Consider the following 25,809-nt stretch of genomic DNA (forward strand, 5'->3'; position numbering starts at 1 on the left):
AGCAGCAGTCGGCAACCCTGATTGCATGGCAGGGCTGGCGATCTGCTAGCAACCGCTAAGATGCAGCGATCGCTTTCGATCGTTGCATCGAAGGGGTTAATGGCAGGGTTCGGAGCTAGCTCTGGTTCCTGCCTTACAGGTGAATGTCAGCTGTAACTTACAGCTGACATCCACCGCTGATGACGCCGGCTCAGCTCCTGAGCCGGCGCCATCTTGCCGGCGGCTACGAAAGCCGTTCAGGCTCCGCCACCGGGCGGGTGCTGAACGGCTTCCATGCTAGGCAGACCGGGAGGCCAGTATTAGGCCTCCGGTTGCCATTGCAGCCACCGGAACCCCGGCAATTTTATTGCCGGGGTTCCGATGAGCTACAAACCCCTTAAATGCAGCAATCGCTTTTGAGCTCTGCATTTAAGGGGTTAATGGCGGGGATCGAAGATAATTACGGTCCCCGCCATTACAGCCGGATGTCAGCTTCTGAGCCGGTGCCACGCATTTGGCGTATGGATGCGGGAAGCACTAGCTTTCCATGGCGTACCCATACGTCAAATGTCGGGAAGGGGTTAAAGTATCAATTTTCTCTGACTGCCTCCTGCATTTAACTTCAATGTATTAGGGCTACAAATATTTTTCACTAGAAGATGCTAAACAGTTCAATGCAGATAATGAATACACAAAATAACTGAGATTATTAAGACCCTAGCAACGCCCCTGCTGTTTACTTACATAGCTGGTTTCAGTTTCTATTCTTCGGAATATCACTAGTCTGTTTCTGTTTATACTGGCATTGAGTAGTATCATTTCTCCCTTCTCTCCTCCCCTGACTGAGGATGGCACTTGCCTCCCCAAGGATTATCTGACTATAAAAGCATGGAGTCAGGATCACTGTATTATACTTCAAAAGCTTCCTCTTCAATTCACAGACGAGACTGAAAGGAAATTTGACAGAATGAGGTAAAAACTTTCACATTTTTCTGAATGTTTTCCTTATTAACCTCTAATGTAAAGCAATTTGAGATGCTAATATTACCATGCTTTATATTTTACTTGGTTTAACTTAATGCCAAGTTTCATGTGTAATGTATTTGAAAGACATCTCAGTCTAAGTCATAATTATAGCAGGTTACATGAGAAAAGATTTTCCAATTGAAAAGAACACAGGAACAGAGAACTACATTAATTTAAGAAATGATAGGTCCATCACAGTGAATCAATTTGCTGCAGACCTTTAGGCTGGGTTCCTACGGGTCGGGTACACTACCATAGTTGCCAACAGTCCCGAATTTGCAGGGACAGTCCCGAATTTAAAGAGACAGTCCCGGCAAATTACTGTCCCAGATGTGTCCCGGCAACTACGATATTCAATTGTATCTGAGTCCTCAAGATGCAGATACCATTGAATACTATGGCAGAGCAGGAAACTATCCACTCCCTGCTCTGCCATTCACTTCTTGTGTAGTGGAATCCCCAGCCAGAAGGTTGCAGATACTCTGGCCGAGGGAGCCCCTGATGTGCCTGCTCATATATGGACAGTGACGTTAGGGGCTCCTCCTGGAGCGTAATCCCTGGCCAGAGTGTTGCCAATGCCCTGGCCGGGGATTCCACTCCTAGAGGGAATCCCTGACATCACTGTCCATAGATGTGGCTTATACCATATAGGGGCATCTGTGTGGGCATTATACTGTATGGGGGCAATATACTGTTTGGTGGCAGCTATGGGGGCACTATGCAGTATGAGAGTTTCTGTGTGGGCATTATGCTGTATTGGGGCATCTGTGTTGGCTTTATACTGTATGGGTGCATCTATGGGGGCATTATACTGTATGGGTGCATCTATGGGGGCATTATACTGTGTGGTGGTTTCTATGGGGGCATTATACTGTGTAGAGGCACTATGGGAGCATGATACTGTGTGGGCTGAACCAGGTGTGTATGGGCGGGAATTGGGCAGGGTTAGAGGCGTGGCTTAAAAGGGAAAAACTTGCTGCGACGCGCGGCACATCTGTTGTCCCTCTTTGCGAAAGATGAAAGTTGGAAGGTATGTGCATGTACAAAAATACATTATTTACAACACGCCACTAAAAATGCATGTGAATAGCATTATTAAAACAACGTTTCAGACAGGCGTTTTTGTAGGCATTTTAGTGGCGTTTCAAAGTGCTAAAGAAAAAACCCTGTCTGAACTTTGCCGAATGCTGCAACTTCCCTCATTAATCAAGAAAGAACATTGCAAATCCCCACAAAAACTGCAAGTGTTAGGCCACTTTCACATGGCAGTATTTTAGTCCGTATTTTGCATCACAATTTGTGAACCAAATCAAGGAGTGGATCAAAACACGGAAGACGTTCCAATCTTTCCATTATAGTTTTACGCTGTGTAGGTCCCACTCCTGCTTTTAGCTCACAAATACTAACACGAAAGACTGACCAAAATACTGGTACGTGAAAGTGGCCCAAGTCATGTTATAGAGGGCCCTAAACACAGCGCAATTTTCAGCCAAATTTCACGAAGGGAATGTAAAATCCTGTTCTCTACAATCTGGTTCCTGATGTAATTTACTACAGAGGCCAAAATGCAAAAAAAATTTAGCATTTGTGACTGCACTAAAAGTTGTCAGTTCTAGAACCATATTTCTAGCTGCAGGGACAGACAGCCTTTCATCAGGATGTAAAATACAAAGGTGTTGGTCTGTACCACTAATAAGATAAAATATTTAACCCGTCAGTGACCGGCCCATCGTGTTTCTACGTCGGTCACTAACGGTCCTTATTCTGATGCCATAGACTTTTTACGTCGCGGCATCGGAATAAGTAAACAGAGCAGGGAGCTGTCAAATTTCCCTGCTCTCAGCTACCAGAGGTAGCTGAGGGCTGGGGGCGTCCCTGCTCTGCCGGGTGAGATCGATATAAGTATCGATCTCACCCGTTTAACCCCTCAGATGCGGTGCTGAATAGCGTGCATCGCATCTGAGTGGTTTTGGAGAGAGGGAGGGAGCTCCCTCTCATCCCACTGACACCCAGCGATAAGATCGCCGAGTGTCTGTTTCTCCGATGGCAGCCGGGGGCCTAATAAAGGCCCCCAGGTCTGCCTGTGGTGAATGCCTGCTAGGTCATGCCGGAGTCATGTCCTATCAGATGCCTGTCCGTTTTACACGGACAGACAGTAATACACTGCAATACAGAAGTATTGCAGTGTATTATAAATGCGATTGGATAATCGCAAAGTGAAGTCCCCTAGTGGGACTAGTAAAAAAGTTTAATAAAAAGTGAAAGAAAAATGAAAAACCCACTTATCCCCCTTACAAACTGCTTTATTATTAACAAACAAAATGAAGTAAAAAAGTTACACATATTTGGTATCGCTGCGTCCGTAACGGCCCCAACTATAAATATATTACATTATTTAACCCGCATGGTGAACGTCGTAAAAAATAAAATAAGAAAACTTGCAAAAATTGCTGTTTTCTTTGAATCCAGCCGTAAAAAAAATGTGATAAAAAGTGATCAAAAAGTCGCATCTACTCCAGAATTGTACCGATAAAAACTAAAAGCCGTCCCACAAAAAAAAAGCCCTCCTACACATGCATCGGCAAAAAAATAAAAACGTTACGGCTCTTCAAATATGGAGACACAAAAACAAATAATTTTGAAAAAAAAGTGTTTTCACTGTGTAAGTAGTAAAACATACAAAAACTATACAAATTTGGTATCGTTGCAATCGCAACAACCCGCTGAATAAAGTTATTGTGTTATTTATACCACACGGTAAACGGCGTAAATTTAAGACGCAAAAAAATGTGGCAAAATTGCTTTTTTTTTTCTATTCCCCCCCAAAAAAATGTTAATAAAAGTTAATCAATAAATTCTATGTACCCCAAAATGGTGCTATTAAAAATTACAACTTGTCCCGCAAAAAACAAGACCTTATACAGCTATGTCGACAGAAAAATTAAAAGTGTATAGCTCTTTGAATGAGACGATGGAAAAACGTAAAAAATGCCTAGGTCATTAACGTCTAAAATTAAGGGGTTAAATGCTGTTACTGGAATAAAAATTTTACACCCATTTCTAGAAGTTTGGTGGCATCTATGGACAGTGATTGGCATGAAGCAGATGTCCAGGGTGCACTCTCTAGCACAGCAATTAATTAGATATGATGGGGAGTTCATTTAGTCCTTTTATTATGTAGTGTATACGCTGTTTTTGTTTTCCTATGTTCATCTTAAAGTTACAGACACATTGTTATATGACTATATAGTGGCTAGATGTCATGCAATATGGACAAACTGTATGTCTTTTTTCCGTGCCATGTAATGCAAAGAACGTTCCAGTTACATATTATATGTTGCAGAGAATTCTAGTAACCTATATATAACACATAATACATTTTTGTTTGTATATGTTATCACTTTTTTAGTCAAATACAAATCACCTCTCTTGTTTTCTATCACAGCGGGCCATCAAATGGGGCATTGAAGATGCATTTGCTACAACTTAAATGCCACTTTACTTGGAAACTTATTTTAAATAACACAGAACTTGATGAATTAGAAGACAGATTGTATGACCAGTTGACATTTCTTGTCACCAAGAACAAATACATGGTGTACAATGTACTGGCCTATGTGACGCACCTGAAAGGCGACAATACAAAATCTATTGCCAATTTAGAAAAGGCAGAAGAAATGATCAATGAGAACAATCCAGATGGGACAGATCTAAAATGTTTGGTGACTTATGGAAATTACGCATGGGTGTTTTACTACTTAAAGCAGTACGAAGATTCTCAAAAATATATAGATAAAGTAGAGCAGATTTATAAAGGTCTAAAAGTTACATCTGATATACCTGAAATCTATGGTGAAAAAGGCTGGTCACTGTTAAAATTTGGTGGAAAATTTTACGAAGAAGCAAAACAATGTTTTCAGAAAGCTATGGAGCTTGAGCCTGAAGATCCTGAGTGGATCAGTGGATATGCAACAACAGTCTATAGACTGGAAAATTTCAATGGCAGAACATGTCCTGCTTCAGGATGCAAATCGCTTGGGCTTTTAAAGCTTGCGGTAGAGAAGAATCCAAATGATGCCGTGTTGAAGGCACTTCTTGCGTTGACACTACAAAACCTACACAGAACTGATGAGGGAATAAAATATATTGAAGAGGCCATAGAACAAGCCCCAAACCTTCCATATTTGCTCCGTTATGTTGCAAAGTTTTACAGGAGAGCTAGGATGATAGATAAAGCCCTGTCTCACCTGGAAACTGCAGTAGGTCTCACCCCAACTTCTGGATTTCTGCATCACCAAATTGGCCTATGTTACAGGTCTAAATATTTCATTTACAAAAAACAGTTAAGAAACAGGAACATGTATAGCACACGAATGGACTCAAAAGAAGTAAATGACCTCATCCAAAATGCCATATTTCATTTTGAAAAGGTACTGGAGTATAAAACATCATTTGTGTATGCATATGTAGATTTAGCTAATACGTATAGTGAAGCAAAGGAGTATCAAAAAGCAGAGCACACGTTTCAAAACATTTTGGCTTTCACCACTCTTATAGATGAGGAGAAGCAGCAGATCTATTACAGTTATGGAAGTTTCAAAGAATATCACATGAGGTCTGAATCTGAAGCCATCGACTACTATAAAAAGTGTGTGCAAATAACTTCACCAAAGGAAGAGAGAGAATTCAGTGAAAAGGCTCTAAAAAGAATTGCTTCAAAGAAGATTATGAGCAACAATCATGAAGCTGAGGGTTTTGCTTTGCTTGGTTTTGTCCATAAGATTAATGGGGAAAGAAATGATGCAATTGATTGCTATGAAAAAGCCTTGAGATATGACCCTCACAATGAGGAATATCTGAGTGATCTCTGCGAGCTGAAGTTGATGATATGAAAAACAAGTGAAGTAGAAGAATTATCTTAATGCCTAATGCACATGACTGTTGTGTGCTGGCCGGGTCCCGTCCGTCATCCGTAGAGATATAGGACATGTCCAATCTTTCTACGGATCGGAGGGTCGGGTCAGATTTCATGGACCCGATTCCCCCGCTAGATTTAATGGGTCCGCCAAAACTATCGTAGTGATACGGAAAAGTGTCCGCACCCAATACAAACGGGCGGGGCTCCGTATTTGCGGACCGTATTATGGTCCGCAATTACGGGGAATTTTTACGGTCGTATGCATGGGGCCTAAGGAGTGTTTTTTTTTAGTTGTTTAAAAAAAAAAATTTACGCCTTACCTTCTCCTTTAATCATCGATTTGTTATTAATCTTATTCAAGATATTGTAGCTACATCCGTCAAATCACAGAATGATTGTTAACTTACAGAAAAAAGTATGTATTTACTTTTCACACAACTCATGTCTTCCATAGGACTATAATCCATACAATTACATATATAGATATAGATATATAAACAAAGCAGTAAACTTAGCTCTGCTACATTGACATGCTCAATTTTACTGCATGATAGCATCTGTAAATATTATAGTACTGAATTAGCCAAGTATTAGAGCATAACTAATATACAATGAGAGCGCTTTGACATTATTTGCACAAATGTATTAAATGTTTTTATAAATTTCCTGATTATATCAATAAAGTCTTTAAAATGATCAATACGTATTAGTGAAAATACATTATTTTATCATATTCCTTGGTATATCTGGACTTATAATGCTGTTCAAAGTTATGGTATGTTCACACGGGCTATTTTCAGCCATTCTTCGGGTCGTAAACACCCTGAAAAATGGCTAAAAATGCAGGGGCTGAACACCTACAAACACTTCTTGAGCCGTTTTTCATTGACTCAATATAAAAACAGCTCCAAAAACGGTCGTAAAAAACGCCGCAAAAAACGCATGTTGTTTAAAAAAACGGCTGAAAATCAAAGGCTGTTTTCCCTTGAAAATAACTCCGTATTTTCAGACGTTTTTTCTTAAGCGTGTGAACATAGCCTTATTGTCAGTTCATCAGGAATGACCACAGGTGTTCTCTCTATAGGATTTCTCTAAATCATGATGTGTTGGGGAGCACACTGTTGTATAGAAATAGTCATCAACATTATAAGGACTCCACACGCAGCCTTTGACTTTATCCGATTACGTTTAGTTTCCCGTATCCCCTGTTTGTAACGGATAGGTGACCACTATATAATCTCTATTATAGTTAATGGGAGATATGGAAAGAGCAGAGCCCTTGTCAGTTGTTGGAATTGGTGGGGATACCAGCAGTCAGACCTCCACTGTCAGACATACACATGGATTTTATTGCATACTAATGATATGTTACAAATGTAGTGGGAAAGCTTCTTCAACAGTTGCTGATAATGCTTAGCCCAAAACGTCATCATTTTTTATAAAATTATAACGTATACTATAGAACGAGCAGGGCACAAAACAAAACAAACTTCCTGATTTCCAAAAACACAACAGAGGCGAAGATACTTTTGACAACAAACACAAGAAAATAAGAAGTATTTTCCAGAACTGACGGGGAATTCTGACCGCGGACAAAGATCTGAGAAAGAGAGAATTTGCAAATTGTATAACCAAGGGAGTGGTTTATATGGCCACATGCGGCTGCCCAATATATTACCTGGGCAATACAATCTGTGAGTTCAGCAGACAAGTCCTTGACCATGCAGGGTATATACGCAGAAAGGCAGACACCTGTCAACCACGACACATGCAAGAAATGTACAGAGTTCTGAAGGAATTATTTTTCAGCTAAAAGTAAAGGCGCGAAAAAAACTCCAAGTTGAAGCAGCACTCCAAGAAGATATAAATGAAAAATTGCTTTAAAGGGGTTTTCCCTTGAGAGACATTTATGATATATCCACAGCTATTCACTGCTATTCCGGCGGATATGTCATAAATGTCCCTCATGGGAAAAGCAATGTGATCGTGTATTAAACACATACACATAGTGCAACAATATTCGCTGTGTAATTACGTTAATCACAATTAGGATTTAAAAGTACATATAATATATATAATGGTGTCAGATATCAGAGGCGTAGCTAGGTTCTCCAGCACTCGGGGCAAAGATTCGGTTTGGCGCCCCCCCCCCAACCTCTTTCCCGACATCTCCTTCCCCCTCACCGTGTTTGTTTTCTCTACCAATCAATGACGTGTCATTTCTTTTCCACATTTCTTTTTATGTAACTCGAGCATAAAAACATTTGTACATTTTACAAGCAATATGGTTCTATACACAACACCAGAACCAAGCTCAGTACATAAATACAGCCCCAGAACCAAGCTCAGTACATATATACAGCACCAGCACAAATACAGCTCAATTTAGTGCAACCCCTGCTGTACAGGTTTGTACGGCGTAAAACTACATGTAATGGGCAGGGTAGGGAGACAGACAGGTGAGCCCTAATCTACCCACCACTGAGTCCCTGCCTACTTGCAACGGCCCATCCTAGGCGACGGCGTACAACTGGGCGACAGTCCCTACTCTCACTATGTGCACGACAGACAGACAGACAAGGGTACAAAGAAGCTAAGGGAAAAGGGGCAGATGCCCACGGCAACACCGTGAGCAACAAGAGTCGTGAACGAGCCGAGTCAAACCAGGAGTGTACGAGGTACCAAACGCAGAGCAAGAGAGTAGTCAGTAAAGCCAGGGTCAATATGAAGCAGAGGACAAATAGTACAAGCAGCAGCAGCAGCAGAGCCAGTAAAAACAAGCAGAATCACAGGCAAAGGAGAAGCAGGAAATGAAGGTATAAATAGGAAGAGGGCTGGAGCTAGCTCCGTCTGGCCAGGCTGTGACAGGCTCTCCCACTCCTCAGCCTCCCAGCCTGAGTGGTAGACGAAGGAGTCACTCTATCAAACATAGGAGCAGGTGCAGACTGACTAACCATGAGCGTCGACACAGAAGCTGTGTCTGGCAGATCCTTTACAGTACCCCCACTTTTATGAGGGGCCACTGGACCCTTTCTAGGTGGACCTGGCTTATTGGGGAACCGAAGATGGAACCTCTTGAGCAATACCCCAGCGTGAACATCCCGGGCAGGTACCCAAGTCCTCTCCTCAGGCCCGTATCCTCTCCAATGGACCAGATACTGGAGGGAGCCTTGGACCATCCTGCTGTCCACAATCTTGGCCACCTCGAATTCTACCCCTACAGCGGTGAGAACAGGGACTGGAGGTTTCCTCGAGGGAGCCAAGGACGGGGAGCAGCGTTTCAGGGGGGAGGCATGAAACACGTCGTGTATTCGAAAAGATGAGGATAAATCCAGTCGGAAGGAGACAGAGTTAAGGACTTCAATGACCTTGTACGGCCCTATATACCGGGGAGCAAATATTTTGGACGGGACTTTAAGGCGCAAATTTTTAGAAAACAGCCACAACAGATCCCCGCCCACAAACAAGGGGTTTGCAGAACATCTACTATCTGCCTGAGTCTTTTGTATGCTCTGGGACGCCTCTAGGTTCTTCTGAACCTGGGCCCAGACTGTGCACAGTTCCCGATGAACGACATCTACCTCGGGATTGTTGGAACCACCAGGTGAAATGGAGGAGAACTGTGGATTAAACCCAAAATTACAGAAAAAGGGGGAGACCCCTGACGAGTTACTGACCCGGTTATTAAGGGAAAATTCAGCGAGGGAAATGAAGGAGACCAAATCATATTGACAGTCAGAGATAAAACAACTTAAATATTGTTCTAGAGACTGATTAGTCCTCTCAATTTGGCCATTAGTTTCAGGATGGAAGGTCGAGGAGAAGGACAGATCAATCTATAACTTCTTACAGAAGGCTCTCCAAAACAATGAAACAAATTGTACCCCTCTGTCAGAAACAATATTGACAGGAACCCCATGGAGACGCAGGATGTGTTTGACAAACAAGGTAGCTAACGTCTTAGCATTGGGTAGTTTCTTGAGGGGCACAAAATGGCACATCTTACTGAAGCAGTCTACTACAACCCACACCACCGACTTGCCTTGAGATGGAGGCATATCGGTGATAAAATCCATGGAGATATGGGTCCAAGGTCTCTGGGGAATGGGCAACTAACATAGTAAGCCCGCTGGTCGGGAACTGGGAGCCTTGGACCTAGCACAAATTTCACAAGCGGCGACGTAGGTCTTAACGTCTTTAAGCATCCCAGGCCACCAACAGTTTCTGGCAATGAGGTGCTTGGTACCCAGGATGCCTGGATGGCCAGATAGTGCAGAGTCATGATTCTCCCTGAGTACCCTTAGCCGGAATGGCAGGGGAACAAACAGCTTGTTTTCAGGAAGGTTCCCGGGAGCTGAACCTTGATCAGCCGCAATTTCGGAGACTAAGTCAGAATCAACAGAGGAAATGATTATACCTGGGGGCAAAACACAAGCAGGATCTTCCTCCGAAGGAGGGCTGGCCATGAACCTACGCAACAGTGCATCAGCTTTAATATTTTTAGACCCAGCCCTATAGGTGACCAAAAAGTTGAATCTAGTAAAAAATAATGCCCATCGAGCTTGTCTCGGGTTTAGCCTCCGGGCAGATTCTAGGAAAACCAGATTCTTGTGGTCGGTAAGGACCGTTACCTGGTGCCTAGCCCCCTCCAGGAAGTGGCACCACTCTTCAAATGCCCATTTAATGGCTAAGAGTTCGCGGTTGCCAATGTCATAGTTACTCTCAGTGGGTGAGAAATTCCTGGAGAAGTAGGCACAGGGACGGAGATGGGTGAGGGACCTGGTACCCTGGGACAAGACAGCACCCACTCCCACCTCGGAGGCGTCAACCTCCACGATGAACGGCTCCATTTGGTTAGGCAGAATCAGCACTGGGGCCGAGATAAAGCACTTCTTAAGGACCTCAAAAGCCTGGACCGCCTCAGGAGGCCAGTGGAGGAGATCTGCACCTTTGCGAGTGAGATCCATAAGAGACAAAACAGATAAAAACAAGGACATTTATTCAAAAACACCGAAAAAGGCCATACTTACAAATGGACACAGCCAGGTCTGAAACGCTGATGAAGGCGAGTGAGCAGGTGCTTTAAATAATAATAGCCACTCCCACTAGTCTTGAGGGGAGTGGTATGTGGTGCATGGGATGTGTAGTAAGAAATAATAAATGAATAGTGTATGTGCAAGTGTAATAATGTGAGTGAAATATAGGGGGCAGTAATGAGTGAAGTGCCTAAAAAATAAATGAATAATGGGATGCAAGTGTGTGAAACATGGAGGAATAGTGTGTAAGTCATGAGGCGCAACGTGACTAGCCAGGTAGAAGCCTATTTGTGACGCCTTGATAATTCATAGAGCGGGCTACCCTGCTTGCTAGGCCAAACAACAACACACCATGCTCTCCCAGCATCAAAGACCTGGCTGTGTCCAAAAGAAGCGAATATAAGTAATAATGAAAAATACCTGGGGTATTAGTGATCATTTTGGCCAAAAGGACGCAAGCTCGCAATCCACGACAAGGATCCCCAGACTTGCGAGTCCCTAACTGGAGCGAAAAGCTCCTGATGTACAGACAAAACAGATAAAAACAAGGACATTTATTCAAAAACACCGAAAAAGGCCATACTTACAAATGGACACAGCCAGGTCTGAAACGCTGATGAAGGCGAGTGAGCAGGTGCTTTAAATAATAATAGCCACTCCCACTAGTCTTGAGGGGAGTGGTATGTGGTGCATGGGATGTGTAGTAAGAAATAATAAATGAATAGTGTATGTGCAAGTGTAATAATGTGAGTGAAATATAGGGGGCAGTAATGAGTGAAGTGCCTAAAAAATAAATGAATAATGGGATGCAAGTGTGTGAAACATGGAGGAATAGTGTGTAAGTCATGAGGCGCAACGTGACTAGCCAGGTAGAAGCCTATTTGTGACGCCTTGATAATTCATAGAGCGGGCTACCCTGCTTGCTAGGCCAAACAACAACACACCATGCTCTCCCAGCATCAAAGACCTGGCTGTGTCCAAAAGAAGCGAATATAAGTAATAATGAAAAATACCTGGGGTATTAGTGATCATTTTGGCCAAAAGGACGCAAGCTCGCAATCCACGACAAGGATCCCCAGACTTGCGAGTCCCTAACTGGAGCGAAAAGCTCCTGATGTACAGACAAAACAGATAAAAACAAGGACATTTATTCAAAAACACCGAAAAAGGCCATACTTACAAATGGACACAGCCAGGTCTGAAACGCTGATGAAGGCGAGTGAGCAGGTGCTTTAAATAATAATAGCCACTCCCACTAGTCTTGAGGGGAGTGGTATGTGGTGCATGGGATGTGTAGTAAGAAATAATAAATGAATAGTGTATGTGCAAGTGTAATAATGTGAGTGAAATATAGGGGGCAGTAATGAGTGAAGTGCCTAAAAAATAAATGAATAATGGGATGCAAGTGTGTGAAACATGGAGGAATAGTGTGTAAGTCATGAGGCGCAACGTGACTAGCCAGGTAGAAGCCTATTTGTGACGCCTTGATAATTCATAGAGCGGGCTACCCTGCTTGCTAGGCCAAACAACAACACACCATGCTCTCCCAGCATCAAAGACCTGGCTGTGTCCAAAAGTAGCGAATATAAGTAATAATGAAAAATACCTGGGGTATTAGTGATCATTTTGGCCAAAAGGACGCAAGCTCGCAATCCACGACAAGGATCCCCAGACTTGCGAGTCCCTAACTGGAGCGAAAAGCTCCTGATGTACAGACAAAACAGATAAAAACAAGGACATTTATTCAAAAACACCGAAAAAGGCCATACTTACAAATGGACACAGCCAGGTCTGAAACGCTGATGAATTATCAAGGCGTCACAAATAGGCTTCTACCTGGCTAGTCACGTTGCGCCTCATGACTTACACACTATTCCTCCATGTTTCACACACTTGCATCCCATTATTCATTTATTTTTTAGGCACTTCACTCATTACTGCCCCCTATATTTCACTCACATTATTACACTTGCACATACACTATTCATTTATTATTTCTTACTACACATCCCATGCACCACATACCACTCCCCTCAAGACTAGTGGGAGTGGCTATTATTATTTAAAGCACCTGCTCACTCGCCTTCATCAGCGTTTCAGACCTGGCTGTGTCCATTTGTAAGTATGGCCTTTTTCGGTGTTTTTGAATAAATGTCCTTGTTTTTATCTGTTTTGTCTGTACATCAGGAGCTTTTCGCTCCAGTTAGGGACTCGCAAGTCTGGGGATCCTTGTCGTGGATTGCGAGCTTGCGTCCTTTTGGCCAAAATGATCACTAATACCCCAGGTATTTTTCATTATTACTTATATTCGCTTCTTTTGGACACAGCCAGGTCTTTGATGCTGGGAGAGCATGGTGTGTTGTTGTTTGGCCTAGCAAGCAGGGTAGCCCGCTCTATGAATTATCAAGGCGTCACAAATAGGCTTCTACCTGGCTAGTCACGTTGCGCCTCATGACTTACACACTATTCCTCCATGTTTCACACACTTGCATCCCATTATTCATTTATTTTTTAGGCACTTCACTCATTACTGCCCCCTATATTTCACTCACATTATTACACTTGCACATACACTATTCATTTATTATTTCTTACTACACATCCCATGCACCACATACCACTCCCCTCAAGACTAGTGGGAGTGGCTATTATTATTTAAAGCACCTGCTCACTCGCCTTCATCAGCGTTTCAGACCTGGCTGTGTCCATTTGTAAGTATGGCCTTTTTCGGTGTTTTTGAATAAATGTCCTTGTTTTTATCTGTTTTGTCTGTACATCAGGAGCTTTTCGCTCCAGTTAGGGACTCGCAAGTCTGGGGATCCTTGTCGTGGATTGCGAGCTTGCGTCCTTTTGGCCAAAATGATCACTAATACCCCAGGTATTTTTCATTATTACTTATATTCGCTTCTTTTGGACACAGCCAGGTCTTTGATGCTGGGAGAGCATGGTGTGTTGTTGTTTGGCCTAGCAAGCAGGGTAGCCCGCTCTATGAATTATCAAGGCGTCACAAATAGGCTTCTACCTGGCTAGTCACGTTGCGCCTCATGACTTACACACTATTCCTCCATGTTTCACACACTTGCATCCCATTATTCATTTATTTTTTAGGCACTTCACTCATTACTGCCCCCTATATTTCACTCACATTATTACACTTGCACATACACTATTCATTTATTATTTCTTACTACACATCCCATGCACCACATACCACTCCCCTCAAGACTAGTGGGAGTGGCTATTATTATTTAAAGCACCTGCTCACTCGCCTTCATCAGCGTTTCAGACCTGGCTGTGTCCATTTGTAAGTATGGCCTTTTTCGGTGTTTTTGAATAAATGTCCTTGTTTTTATCTGTTTTGTCTGTACATCAGGAGCTTTTCGCTCCAGTTAGGGACTCGCAAGTCTGGGGATCCTTGTCGTGGATTGCGAGCTTGCGTCCTTTTGGCCAAAATGATCACTAATACCCCAGGTATTTTTCATTATTACTTATATTCGCTTCTTTTGGACACAGCCAGGTCTTTGATGCTGGGAGAGCATGGTGTGTTGTTGTTTGGCCTAGCAAGCAGGGTAGCCCGCTCTATGAATTATCAAGGCGTCACAAATAGGCTTCTACCTGGCTAGTCACGTTGCGCCTCATGACTTACACACTATTCCTCCATGTTTCACACACTTGCATCCCATTATTCATTTATTTTTTAGGCACTTCACTCATTACTGCCCCCTATATTTCAGTCACATTATTACACTTGCACATACACTATTCATTTATTATTTCTTACTACACATCCCATGCACCACATACCACTCCCCTCAAGACTAGTGGGAGTGGCTATTATTATTTAAAGCACCTGCTCACTCGCCTTCATCAGCGTTTCAGACCTGGCTGTGTCCATTTGTAAGTATGGCCTTTTTCGGTGTTTTTGAATAAATGTCCTTGTTTTTATCTGTTTTGTCTGTACATCAGGAGCTTTTCGCTCCAGTTAGGGACTCGCAAGTCTGGGGATCCTTGTCGTGGATTGCGAGCTTGCGTCCTTTTGGCCAAAATGATCACTAATACCCCAGGTATTTTTCATTATTACTTATATTCGCTTCTTTTGGACACAGCCAGGTCTTTGATGCTGGGAGAGCATGGTGTGTTGTTGTTTGGCCTAGCAAGCAGGGTAGCCCGCTCTATGAATTATCAAGGCGTCACAAATAGGCTTCTACCTGGCTAGTCACGTTGCGCCTCATGACTTACACACTATTCCTCCATGTTTCACACACTTGCATCCCATTATTCATTTATTTTTTAGGCACTTCACTCATTACTGCCCCCTATATTTCACTCACATTATTACACTTGCACATACACTATTCATTTATTATTTCTTACTACACATCCCATGCACCACATACCACTCCCCTCAAGACTAGTGGGAGTGGCTATTATTATTTAAAGCACCTGCTCACTCGCCTTCATCAGCGTTTCAGACCTGGCTGTGTCCATTTGTAAGTATGGCCTTTTTCGGTGTTTTTGAATAAATGTCCTTGTTTTTATCTGTTTTGTCTGTACATCAGGAGCTTTTCGCTCCAGTTAGGGACTCGCAAGTCTGGGGATCCTTGTCGTGGATTGCGAGCTTGCGTCCTTTTGGCCAAAATGATCACTAATACCCCAGGTATTTTTCATTATTACTTATATTCGCTTCTTTTGGACACAGCCAGGTCTTTGATGCTGGGAGAGCATGGTGTGTTGTTGTTTGGCCTAGCAAGCAGGGTAGCCCGCTCTATGAATTATCAAGGCGTCACAAATAGGCTTCTACCTGGCTAGTCACGTTGCGCCTCATGACTTACACACTATTCCTCCATGTTTCACACACTTGCATCCCATTATTCATTTATTTTTTAGGCACTTCACTCATTACTGCCCCCTATATTTCACTCACATTATTACACTTGCACATACACTATTCATTTATTATTTCTTACTACACATCCCATGCACCACATACCACTCCCCTCAAGACTAGTGGGAGTGGCTATTATTATTTAAAGCACCTGCTCACTCGCCTTCATCAGCGTTTCAGACCTGGCTGTGTCCATTTGTAAGTATGGCCTTTTTCGGTGTTTTTGAATAAATGTCCTTGTTTTTATCTGTTTTGTCTGTACATCAGGAGCTTTTCGCTCCAGTTAGGGACTCGCAAGTCTGGGGATCCTTGTCGTGGATTGCGAGCTTGCGTCCTTTTGGCCAAAATGATCACTAATACCCCAGGTATTTTTCATTATTACTTATATTCGCTTCTTTTGGACACAGCCAGGTCTTTGATGCTGGGAGAGCATGGTGTGTTGTTGTTTGGCCTAGCAAGCAGGGTAGCCCGCTCTATGAATTATCAAGGCGTCACAAATAGGCTTCTACCTGGCTAGTCACGTTGCGCCTCATGACTTACACACTATTCCTCCATGTTTCACACACTTGCATCCCATTATTCATTTATTTTTTAGGCACTTCACTCATTACTGCCCCCTATATTTCACTCACATTATTACACTTGCACATACACTATTCATTTATTATTTCTTACTACACATCCCATGCACCACATACCACTCCCCTCAAGACTAGTGGGAGTGGCTATTATTATTTAAAGCACCTGCTCACTCGCCTTCATCAGCGTTTCAGACCTGGCTGTGTCCATTTGTAAGTATGGCCTTTTTCGGTGTTTTTGAATAAATGTCCTTGTTTTTATCTGTTTTGTCTGTACATCAGGAGCTTTTCGCTCCAGTTAGGGACTCGCAAGTCTGGGGATCCTTGTCGTGGATTGCGAGCTTGCGTCCTTTTGGCCAAAATGATCACTAATACCCCAGGTATTTTTCATTATTACTTATATTCGCTTCTTTTGGACACAGCCAGGTCTTTGATGCTGGGAGAGCATGGTGTGTTGTTGTTTGGCCTAGCAAGCAGGGTAGCCCGCTCTATGAATTATCAAGGCGTCACAAATAGGCTTCTACCTGGCTAGTCACGTTGCGCCTCATGACTTACACACTATTCCTCCATGTTTCACACACTTGCATCCCATTATTCATTTATTTTTTAGGCACTTCACTCATTACTGCCCCCTATATTTCACTCACATTATTACACTTGCACATACACTATTCATTTATTATTTCTTACTACACATCCCATGCACCACATACCACTCCCCTCAAGACTAGTGGGAGTGGCTATTATTATTTAAAGCACCTGCTCACTCGCCTTCATCAGCGTTTCAGACCTGGCTGTGTCCATTTGTAAGTATGGCCTTTTTCGGTGTTTTTGAATAAATGTCCTTGTTTTTATCTGTTTTGTCTGTACATCAGGAGCTTTTCGCTCCAGTTAGGGACTCGCAAGTCTGGGGATCCTTGTCGTGGATTGCGAGCTTGCGTCCTTTTGGCCAAAATGATCACTAATACCCCAGGTATTTTTCATTATTACTTATATTCGCTTCTTTTGGACACAGCCAGGTCTTTGATGCTGGGAGAGCATGGTGTGTTGTTGTTTGGCCTAGCAAGCAGGGTAGCCCGCTCTATGAATTATCAAGGCGTCACAAATAGGCTTCTACCTGGCTAGTCACGTTGCGCCTCATGACTTACACACTATTCCTCCATGTTTCACACACTTGCATCCCATTATTCATTTATTTTTTAGGCACTTCACTCATTACTGCCCCCTATATTTCACTCACATTATTACACTTGCACATACACTATTCATTTATTATTTCTTACTACACATCCCATGCACCACATACCACTCCCCTCAAGACTAGTGGGAGTGGCTATTATTATTTAAAGCACCTGCTCACTCGCCTTCATCAGCGTTTCAGACCTGGCTGTGTCCATTTGTAAGTATGGCCTTTTTCGGTGTTTTTGAATAAATGTCCTTGTTTTTATCTGTTTTGTCTGTACATCAGGAGCTTTTCGCTCCAGTTAGGGACTCGCAAGTCTGGGGATCCTTGTCGTGGATTGCGAGCTTGCGTCCTTTTGGCCAAAATGATCACTAATACCCCAGGTATTTTTCATTATTACTTATATTCGCTTCTTTTGGACACAGCCAGGTCTTTGATGCTGGGAGAGCATGGTGTGTTGTTGTTTGGCCTAGCAAGCAGGGTAGCCCGCTCTATGAATTATCAAGGCGTCACAAATAGGCTTCTACCTGGCTAGTCACGTTGCGCCTCATGACTTACACACTATTCCTCCATGTTTCACACACTTGCATCCCATTATTCATTTATTTTTTAGGCACTTCACTCATTACTGCCCCCTATATTTCACTCACATTATTACACTTGCACATACACTATTCATTTATTATTTCTTACTACACATCCCATGCACCACATACCACTCCCCTCAAGACTAGTGGGAGTGGCTATTATTATTTAAAGCACCTGCTCACTCGCCTTCATCAGCGTTTCAGACCTGGCTGTGTCCATTTGTAAGTATGGCCTTTTTCGGTGTTTTTGAATAAATGTCCTTGTTTTTATCTGTTTTGTCTGTACATCAGGAGCTTTTCGCTCCAGTTAGGGACTCGCAAGTCTGGGGATCCTTGTCGTGGATTGCGAGCTTGCGTCCTTTTGGCCAAAATGATCACTAATACCCCAGGTATTTTTCATTATTACTTATATTCGCTTCTTTTGGACACAGCCAGGTCTTTGATGCTGGGAGAGCATGGTGTGTTGTTGTTTGGCCTAGCAAGCAGGGTAGCCCGCTCTATGAATTATCAAGGCGTCACAAATAGGCTTCTACCTGGCTAGTCACGTTGCGCCTCATGACTTACACACTATTCCTCCATGTTTCACACACTTGCATCCCATTATTCATTTATTTTTTAGGCACTTCACTCATTACTGCCCCCTATATTTCACTCACATTATTACACTTGCACATACACTATTCATTTATTATTTCTTACTACACATCCCATGCACCACATACCACTCCCCTCAAGACTAGTGGGAGTGGCTATTATTATTTAAAGCACCTGCTCACTCGCCTTCATCAGCGTTTCAGACCTGGCTGTGTCCATTTGTAAGTATGGCCTTTTTCGGTGTTTTTGAATAAATGTCCTTGTTTTTATCTGTTTTGTCTGTACATCAGGAGCTTTTCGCTCCAGTTAGGGACTCGCAAGTCTGGGGATCCTTGTCGTGGATTGCGAGCTTGCGTCCTTTTGGCCAAAATGATCACTAATACCCCAGGTATTTTTCATTATTACTTATATTCGCTTCTTTTGGACACAGCCAGGTCTTTGATGCTGGGAGAGCATGGTGTGTTGTTGTTTGGCCTAGCAAGCAGGGTAGCCCGCTCTATGAATTATCAAGGCGTCACAAATAGGCTTCTACCTGGCTAGTCACGTTGCGCCTCATGACTTACACACTATTCCTCCATGTTTCACACACTTGCATCCCATTATTCATTTATTTTTTAGGCACTTCACTCATTACTGCCCCCTATATTTCACTCACATTATTACACTTGCACATACACTATTCATTTATTATTTCTTACTACACATCCCATGCACCACATACCACTCCCCTCAAGACTAGTGGGAGTGGCTATTATTATTTAAAGCACCTGCTCACTCGCCTTCATCAGCGTTTCAGACCTGGCTGTGTCCATTTGTAAGTATGGCCTTTTTCGGTGTTTTTGAGATCCATAAGAGGCTTAGCGATGACCGAGAAGTTAGCAATAAATCTCCTATAATAATTAGCAAACCCCAGGAAGCACAGTAACGCCTTCAGGGAGGCAGGTTGGACCCATTCAGCCACAGCCTGAACCTTGGCAGGGTCCATGCGAAATTCATGAGGAGTGAGGATTTGACCCAAAAATGGTATCTCTTGCACCCCAACCACACATTTTTCGGATTTAGCAAACAGTTTGTTTTCCCGAAGGACCTGGAGCACCTTCCTGACATGCTCAATGTGGGAGGACCAGTCCTTGGAAAACACCAGTATGTCATCAAGGTATACTACAAGAAATACCCCCACGTAGTCTCTTAAAATCTCATTTATGAAATTCTGGAAGACCGCGGGAGCATTACACAACCCAAAGGGCATGACGAGGTATTCGAAATGACCTTCGGGTGTGTTAAACGCAGTCTTCCACTCATCCTCCTCTTTGATGCGGATAAGGTGATAAGCCCCCCGTAGATCAAACTTAGAGAACCATTGGGCCCCCTGAACCTGATTGAAGAGATCAGGAATCAAAGGAAAGGGATACTGGTTCCTTACAGTGACCTTATTCAAGTTTCGGTAATCGATGCACGGCCTAAGACCACCATCCTTCTTCCCTACGAAGAAGAAGCCAGCACCTACCGGAGAAGTAGAGGGGCGAATGTAACCCTTGGCCAGGCATTCCTGGATATACTCTCTCATGGCTTCACGTTTGGGACAAGAGAGATTAAATATCCTACCCTTAGGGAGCTTAGCTCCTGGTACCAAATCGATTGCGCAATCGTACTCTCTATGAGGAGGTAACACTTCGGAGGCCTTTTTAGAAGAAACATCAGCGAAGTCCTGAATAAACTCAGGTAGAGTGTTCACCTCCTCAGGGATAGAAATAAAATTAACAGAAAAACATGACGTCATGCATTCATTACCCCATTTGGTAAGATCCCCGGTATTCCAGTTAAACGTGGGATTATGCCTCTGCAACCAGGGTAGGCCTAAAACTAAATCAGACGATAATCCCTGCATCACCAGTACAGAGCACTGCTCCAAATACATGGAGCCAACAAGGAGTTCAAAAACAGGGGTATGCTGCGTAAAATAACCACCAGCAAGAGGAGTGGAGTCGATACCCACTACCGGGACAGGTTTAGGCAATTCAATCAATGGCATAGCTAGAGACATAGCAAATTCCACAGACATAATATTAGCAGAAGACCCTGAATCCACGAAGGCATTGCCGGTAGCAGACTTACCACCAAAAGAGACCTGAAAGGGAAGCAAGATCTTATTAGGTTTCATATTCACGGGAAATACCTGTGCGCCCAAGCGACCTCCCCGATGGTCACCTAGGCGCGGAAGTTTTCCGGCTGCTTATTCTTACGCCTAGGACAGTTGTTCACTTGATGCTTGTCATCCCCACAGTAGAAGCAGAGACCATTCTTCCTGCGGAACTCTCTACGTTGTTGGGGAGACACGGAGGCCCCGAGTTGCATAGGTTCATCCGAGTTTTCCGTGGAAGAACGAAGCAACGGCACCTCGGGAGCCATCATGGGGGAGCCAGAGGAGAAGGCACAAAAACGTTCAAGTCGTCGTTCCCTGAGACGCCGGTCAATATGTACCGCTAAAGCCATTACCTGATCTAGAGAGTCAGAAGAGGGATAGCTAACTAACAGGTCCTTCAGGGCGTTCGACAGACCCAATCTAAACTGGCACCTCAAGGCAGGGTCATTCCACCGAGAAGCTACACACCACTTCATAAAGTCCGAACAGTACTCCTCAACGGGTCTCTTACCCTGACGTAAGGTCACCAGCTGACTCTGGGCAAAGGCAGTCTTGTCAGTCTCGTCATATATGAGCCCGAGAGCAGAAAAAAAAAGGTCAACAGAGGAAAGCTCAGGGGCGTCGGGAGCCAAGGAGAAGGCCCATTCTTGGGGCCCGTCCTGAAGCCGGGACATAATTATACCCACTCGCTGGCTCTCAGAACCTGAGAAGTGGGGCTTTAGACGGAAATAGAGCCTACAACTCTCCCGAAAGGAGAAAAAAGTCTTCCGGTCCCCTGTGAACCAGTCAGGCAACTTGAGGTGGCGTTCAAGAGGTGAGGTGGGGGGCACTACCAGGGTAGCATCATGCAGGTTGCCCCTCTGAGTCAGGGCTTGGACCTGTAGGGAGAGGCCCTGCATTTGCTGAGCCAGGGTCTCAAGGGGGTCCATAGTTGTGTCAGGGACCAGGGTAGAAAAGGTATATGGGCCTGTGATTATGTAATGGGCGGGGTAGGGAGACAGACAGGTGAGCCCTAATCTACCAGCCACTCAGTCCCTGCCTACTTGCAACGGCCCGTCCTAGGCGACGGCGTACAACTGGGCGACGGTCCCTACTCTCACTATGTGCACGACAGACAGACAGACAAGGGTACAAAGAAGCTAAGGTAAAAGGGGCAGATGCCCACGGCAGCACTGTGAGCAACAAGAGTCGTGAACGAGCCGAGTCAAACCAGGAGTGTACGAGGTACCAAACGCAGAGCAAGAGAGTAGTCAGTAAAGCCAGGGCCAATATGAAGCATAGGACAAATAGTAGAAGCAGCAGCAGCAGAGCCAGGAAACAAGCAGAATCACAGGCAAAGGAGAAGCAGCAAATGAAGGTATAAATAGACAAAGGGCGGGAGCTAGCTCCGTCTGGCCAGGCTCTGATAGGCTCTCCCACTCCTCAGCCTCCCAGCATGAGTGGTAGACGAAGGAGTCACTCTATCAGACTTAGGAGCAGGTGCAGACTGACTAACCATGGGCGTCGACACAGAAGCTGTGTCTGGCAGATCCTTTACACTACAGCTCCCAGCATGGCCTGAACAATGATAAGGATATGCTGGGAGATGGTGTTTCACAAAAAATAAATCCTATCATAATCATCTCGCTGCAGATCATACAGTGACTACAGTGCTGATTAGAGGCAGAATAAACATTTACATTAAGTGACTCACCGTTGACGTCTCAGATTCTAGTTCTTTTTCTCCATCCGGTCCAGACCTCTATGATGACTTCTCCCGATCACAGCCCATTTCTGCAGTTTGCCACTCACATGTTTTCAGCTTCTCACTTTTTCAACATTTCTGCACCTATAAATAAAGATAAAGTTCTCATTATACCACACACTACACCCCTAAATATAATAGTGACATACATTGCAGCTCTAATTATAATAGCACCATACACCGTGTCCCACACACACACACACACACACACACACACACTGTAGATATAGCCCACCCCTGTATATAGTGCTCCACAGATAGCCCACCCCTGTATATATCCCACCCCTGTATATAGTGCTCCACAGATAACCCACCCCTGTATGTAGCCCCCCTGTAGATATAGCCCACCCCTGTATATAGTGCTCCACATATAGTCCACCCCTGTATATAGTGTTTCACAGATAGCCCACCCCTGTACATATAGTCCTCCCCTGTATATAGTGCTCCACTAGATAGTCCACCCCTGTATATAGTGCTCCACAGATAGCCCACCCCTGTATATACTATACACGGGCCATGGGCTATGTATCTCAGCCTATCATGTGTGATACTGTCTGCTGGGGCCATGTATCTAAGCCTGTCATGTATGATACAGAGTGGGGACTGTGTGTGTGTAACCATACATGGGTTTGTGACGCTATATATAGGGGCATTGTGTGGGGAACTCTACAGGTGTCTTTGATTAGAGCCTCAAGCTATAACTTTGCTTGGGGCCCCAGAAATGCCAAATTTGCCCCTCAGGGTTAGTACAAGGATACCTACTGCTGGGGCCCTGTATCTAAGGCTAAATTCATACGAGCGTGACAGATTTACACGTGTAAAAAACGCATGCAAATCTGTGTGTGTGGCATGTGTTTTTCACACACTTGCAAGCAGTTGTTTTTGCTTTTTATTTTCAGTGTAATTAATGCGTGAAACGCAGACAGCCAGATCTTTTAAGACCCTGGCAACACCAGAATGTGCGTTTGTGTGCTGTCCATGGTTTTCTCACACCCTTCAACGACTAGGTGCGTGAAAACACATCAATATACACCGCATTCAAAATTATTATGCAAATGTTATTTTTCGCTGATTTTCCTAAATAGTCAATGCAAATGACAGTCAGTATAATCTTCAAGCCATCAACCGTTAGAGTATAATACAAATTTTATTGAACAAATCTCCTAATGATAACAGATTTTTTTTTTAGAAGTAAAAAACTCAAAATGCTCCGTTTCAAATTATTATGCACAACAGAGATCAAAACATTTTAAAGGTTGTAAAGAGAACTAAAATGGTAATTTGTTGAATTTGCAGCATCAGGAGGTCATATTTACAGAAATCAAAAGATCTTTCAATAAAAAAAAACTTAACAGGCCAAGTTACATGTTAACATAGGACCCCTTCTTTGATATCACCTTCACAATTCTTGCATCCATTGAATTTGTGAGTATTTGGACAGTTTCTCCTTGAATATCTTTGCAGGATGTCAGAATAGCCTCCCAGAGCTTCTGTTTTGATGTGAACTGCCTCCCACCCTCATAGATATTTTGCTTGAGGATGCTCCAAATGTTCTCAATAGGGTTGAGGTCAGGGGAACATGGGGGCCACACCATGAGTTTATCTCCTTTTGTGCCCATAGCAGCCAAAGACACAGAGGTATTCTTTGCAGCATGAGATGGTGCATTGTCATGCATGAAGATAATTTTGCTACGGAAGGCACGGTTCTTCTTTTTGTACCACGGAAGAAAGATGTCAGTCATAAACTCTACGTACTTTGCAGAGGTCATTTTCACACCGTCAGGGACCCTAAATTCACCAACCATCCACTACTCCATCCATCTTGACCATCCAGGGTTGCACGGCACTCATCAGTAAACAACACAGTTTGAAAATTAGTCTTCATGTATTTCTGAGCCCACTGCATTCGTTTCTGCTTGTGAGCATTGTTTAGGGGTGGCCGAATAATAGCTTTATGCACACTTGCAAACCCCTAGAGGATCCTACACCTTGAGGTTCGCGGAACTCCAGAGGCACCAGCGGCTTCAAATACCTGTTTGCTACTGCTATCCTAATCCTATTAATTTGTCTGCCAGAAACCTTCCTCATTATGCCTTTATCTGAACGAACCCGTCTGTGCTCTGAATCAGCCACAAATCTTTTCACAGTACGATGATCACGCTTAAGTTTTCTTGAAATATCCAATGTTTTCATACCTTGTCCAAGGTATTGCACTATTTCACGCTTTTCGGCAACAGAGCGATGCTTTTTCTTTCCCATATTGCTTGAAACCTGTGGCCTGCTTAATAATGTGGAACGCCCTTCTTAAGTAGTTTTCCTTTGATTGAGCACACCTAACAAACTAATTATCACAGGTGTCTGAGATTGATTACAATGATCCAAAGAGACCTAAGACACAATACCATCCATGAGTTTAATTGAAAAACGAATAATTAAATGTTTATGACACTTAAATCCAATGTGTATAATAATTTGGAACACGGTGTAGGACATTCAGTGAGTTTCACGCAACGGACACTCGCTGTGTGAAAACTCACACATGTCTGAATATGGGGCGCGTGCTGTGCGTTGTTTCAACGCACAGCACACAGACGAGGTTCACGTTCTTCTGAATGAGTCCTAAGTCTATCATGTGTGATACTGTCTGCTGGGCCATGAATCTAAGCCTATCATCATACCTCCCAACTTTTGAATTCGGAAAAGAAGGACATTTTAAGCCACGCCCCTAACCACGCTCAATATCCCGCATAAACACATCAAATCACGGCCAGATCCTTCTGCAAATAACATGCGCACATTCTCACTGCGGATCTCTGGACTGTCTGGATATCACAGATATTATGGATCCGGTTATGTCGTCTTTAAGTTACTTTTCCTAACTTGGGTATAACATTTTCTCATCACGGCAGCAACTGCAGGACAAACCAAAAGGCTGAGAACAATGAAAGTCAAGAGGGAGACCCTGTGGTGGATGACTTTTCAATTGACAGGTAACAGAGTTACATGATGGGGATTTTTTTTTCCCAGTTGTGTAACTGCTACCGGTCAATGGAAAAATCATCCAGCAGAGCCCCCTTGTAGATAGCGTCAGACAAAGCCCCCCTGTAGATAGCGCCAGACACAGCCCCCCTGTAGA

General features: G+C 43.6%; 1 protein-coding gene across 1 annotated transcript; it reads left to right on the forward strand.

The window, feature by feature from the left end:
• The first annotated feature begins 805 nt into the window (after positions 1–805).
• LOC142663835 (interferon-induced protein with tetratricopeptide repeats 5-like) lies at positions 806–6,623 on the forward strand. Its single transcript, XM_075842665.1, has 2 exons — positions 806–951; positions 4,451–6,623. The coding sequence occupies exons 1-2, from the start codon at positions 947–949 to the stop codon at positions 5,895–5,897; spliced, it is 1,452 nt and encodes a 483-aa protein (XP_075698780.1). The 5' UTR covers positions 806–946; the 3' UTR covers positions 5,898–6,623.
• The last annotated feature ends 19,186 nt before the right edge of the window (positions 6,624–25,809 follow it).

This window comes from Rhinoderma darwinii, chromosome 11 (genome assembly GCF_050947455.1).
Source record: "Rhinoderma darwinii isolate aRhiDar2 chromosome 11, aRhiDar2.hap1, whole genome shotgun sequence".
Taxonomy (NCBI): domain Eukaryota; kingdom Metazoa; phylum Chordata; class Amphibia; order Anura; family Rhinodermatidae; genus Rhinoderma; species Rhinoderma darwinii.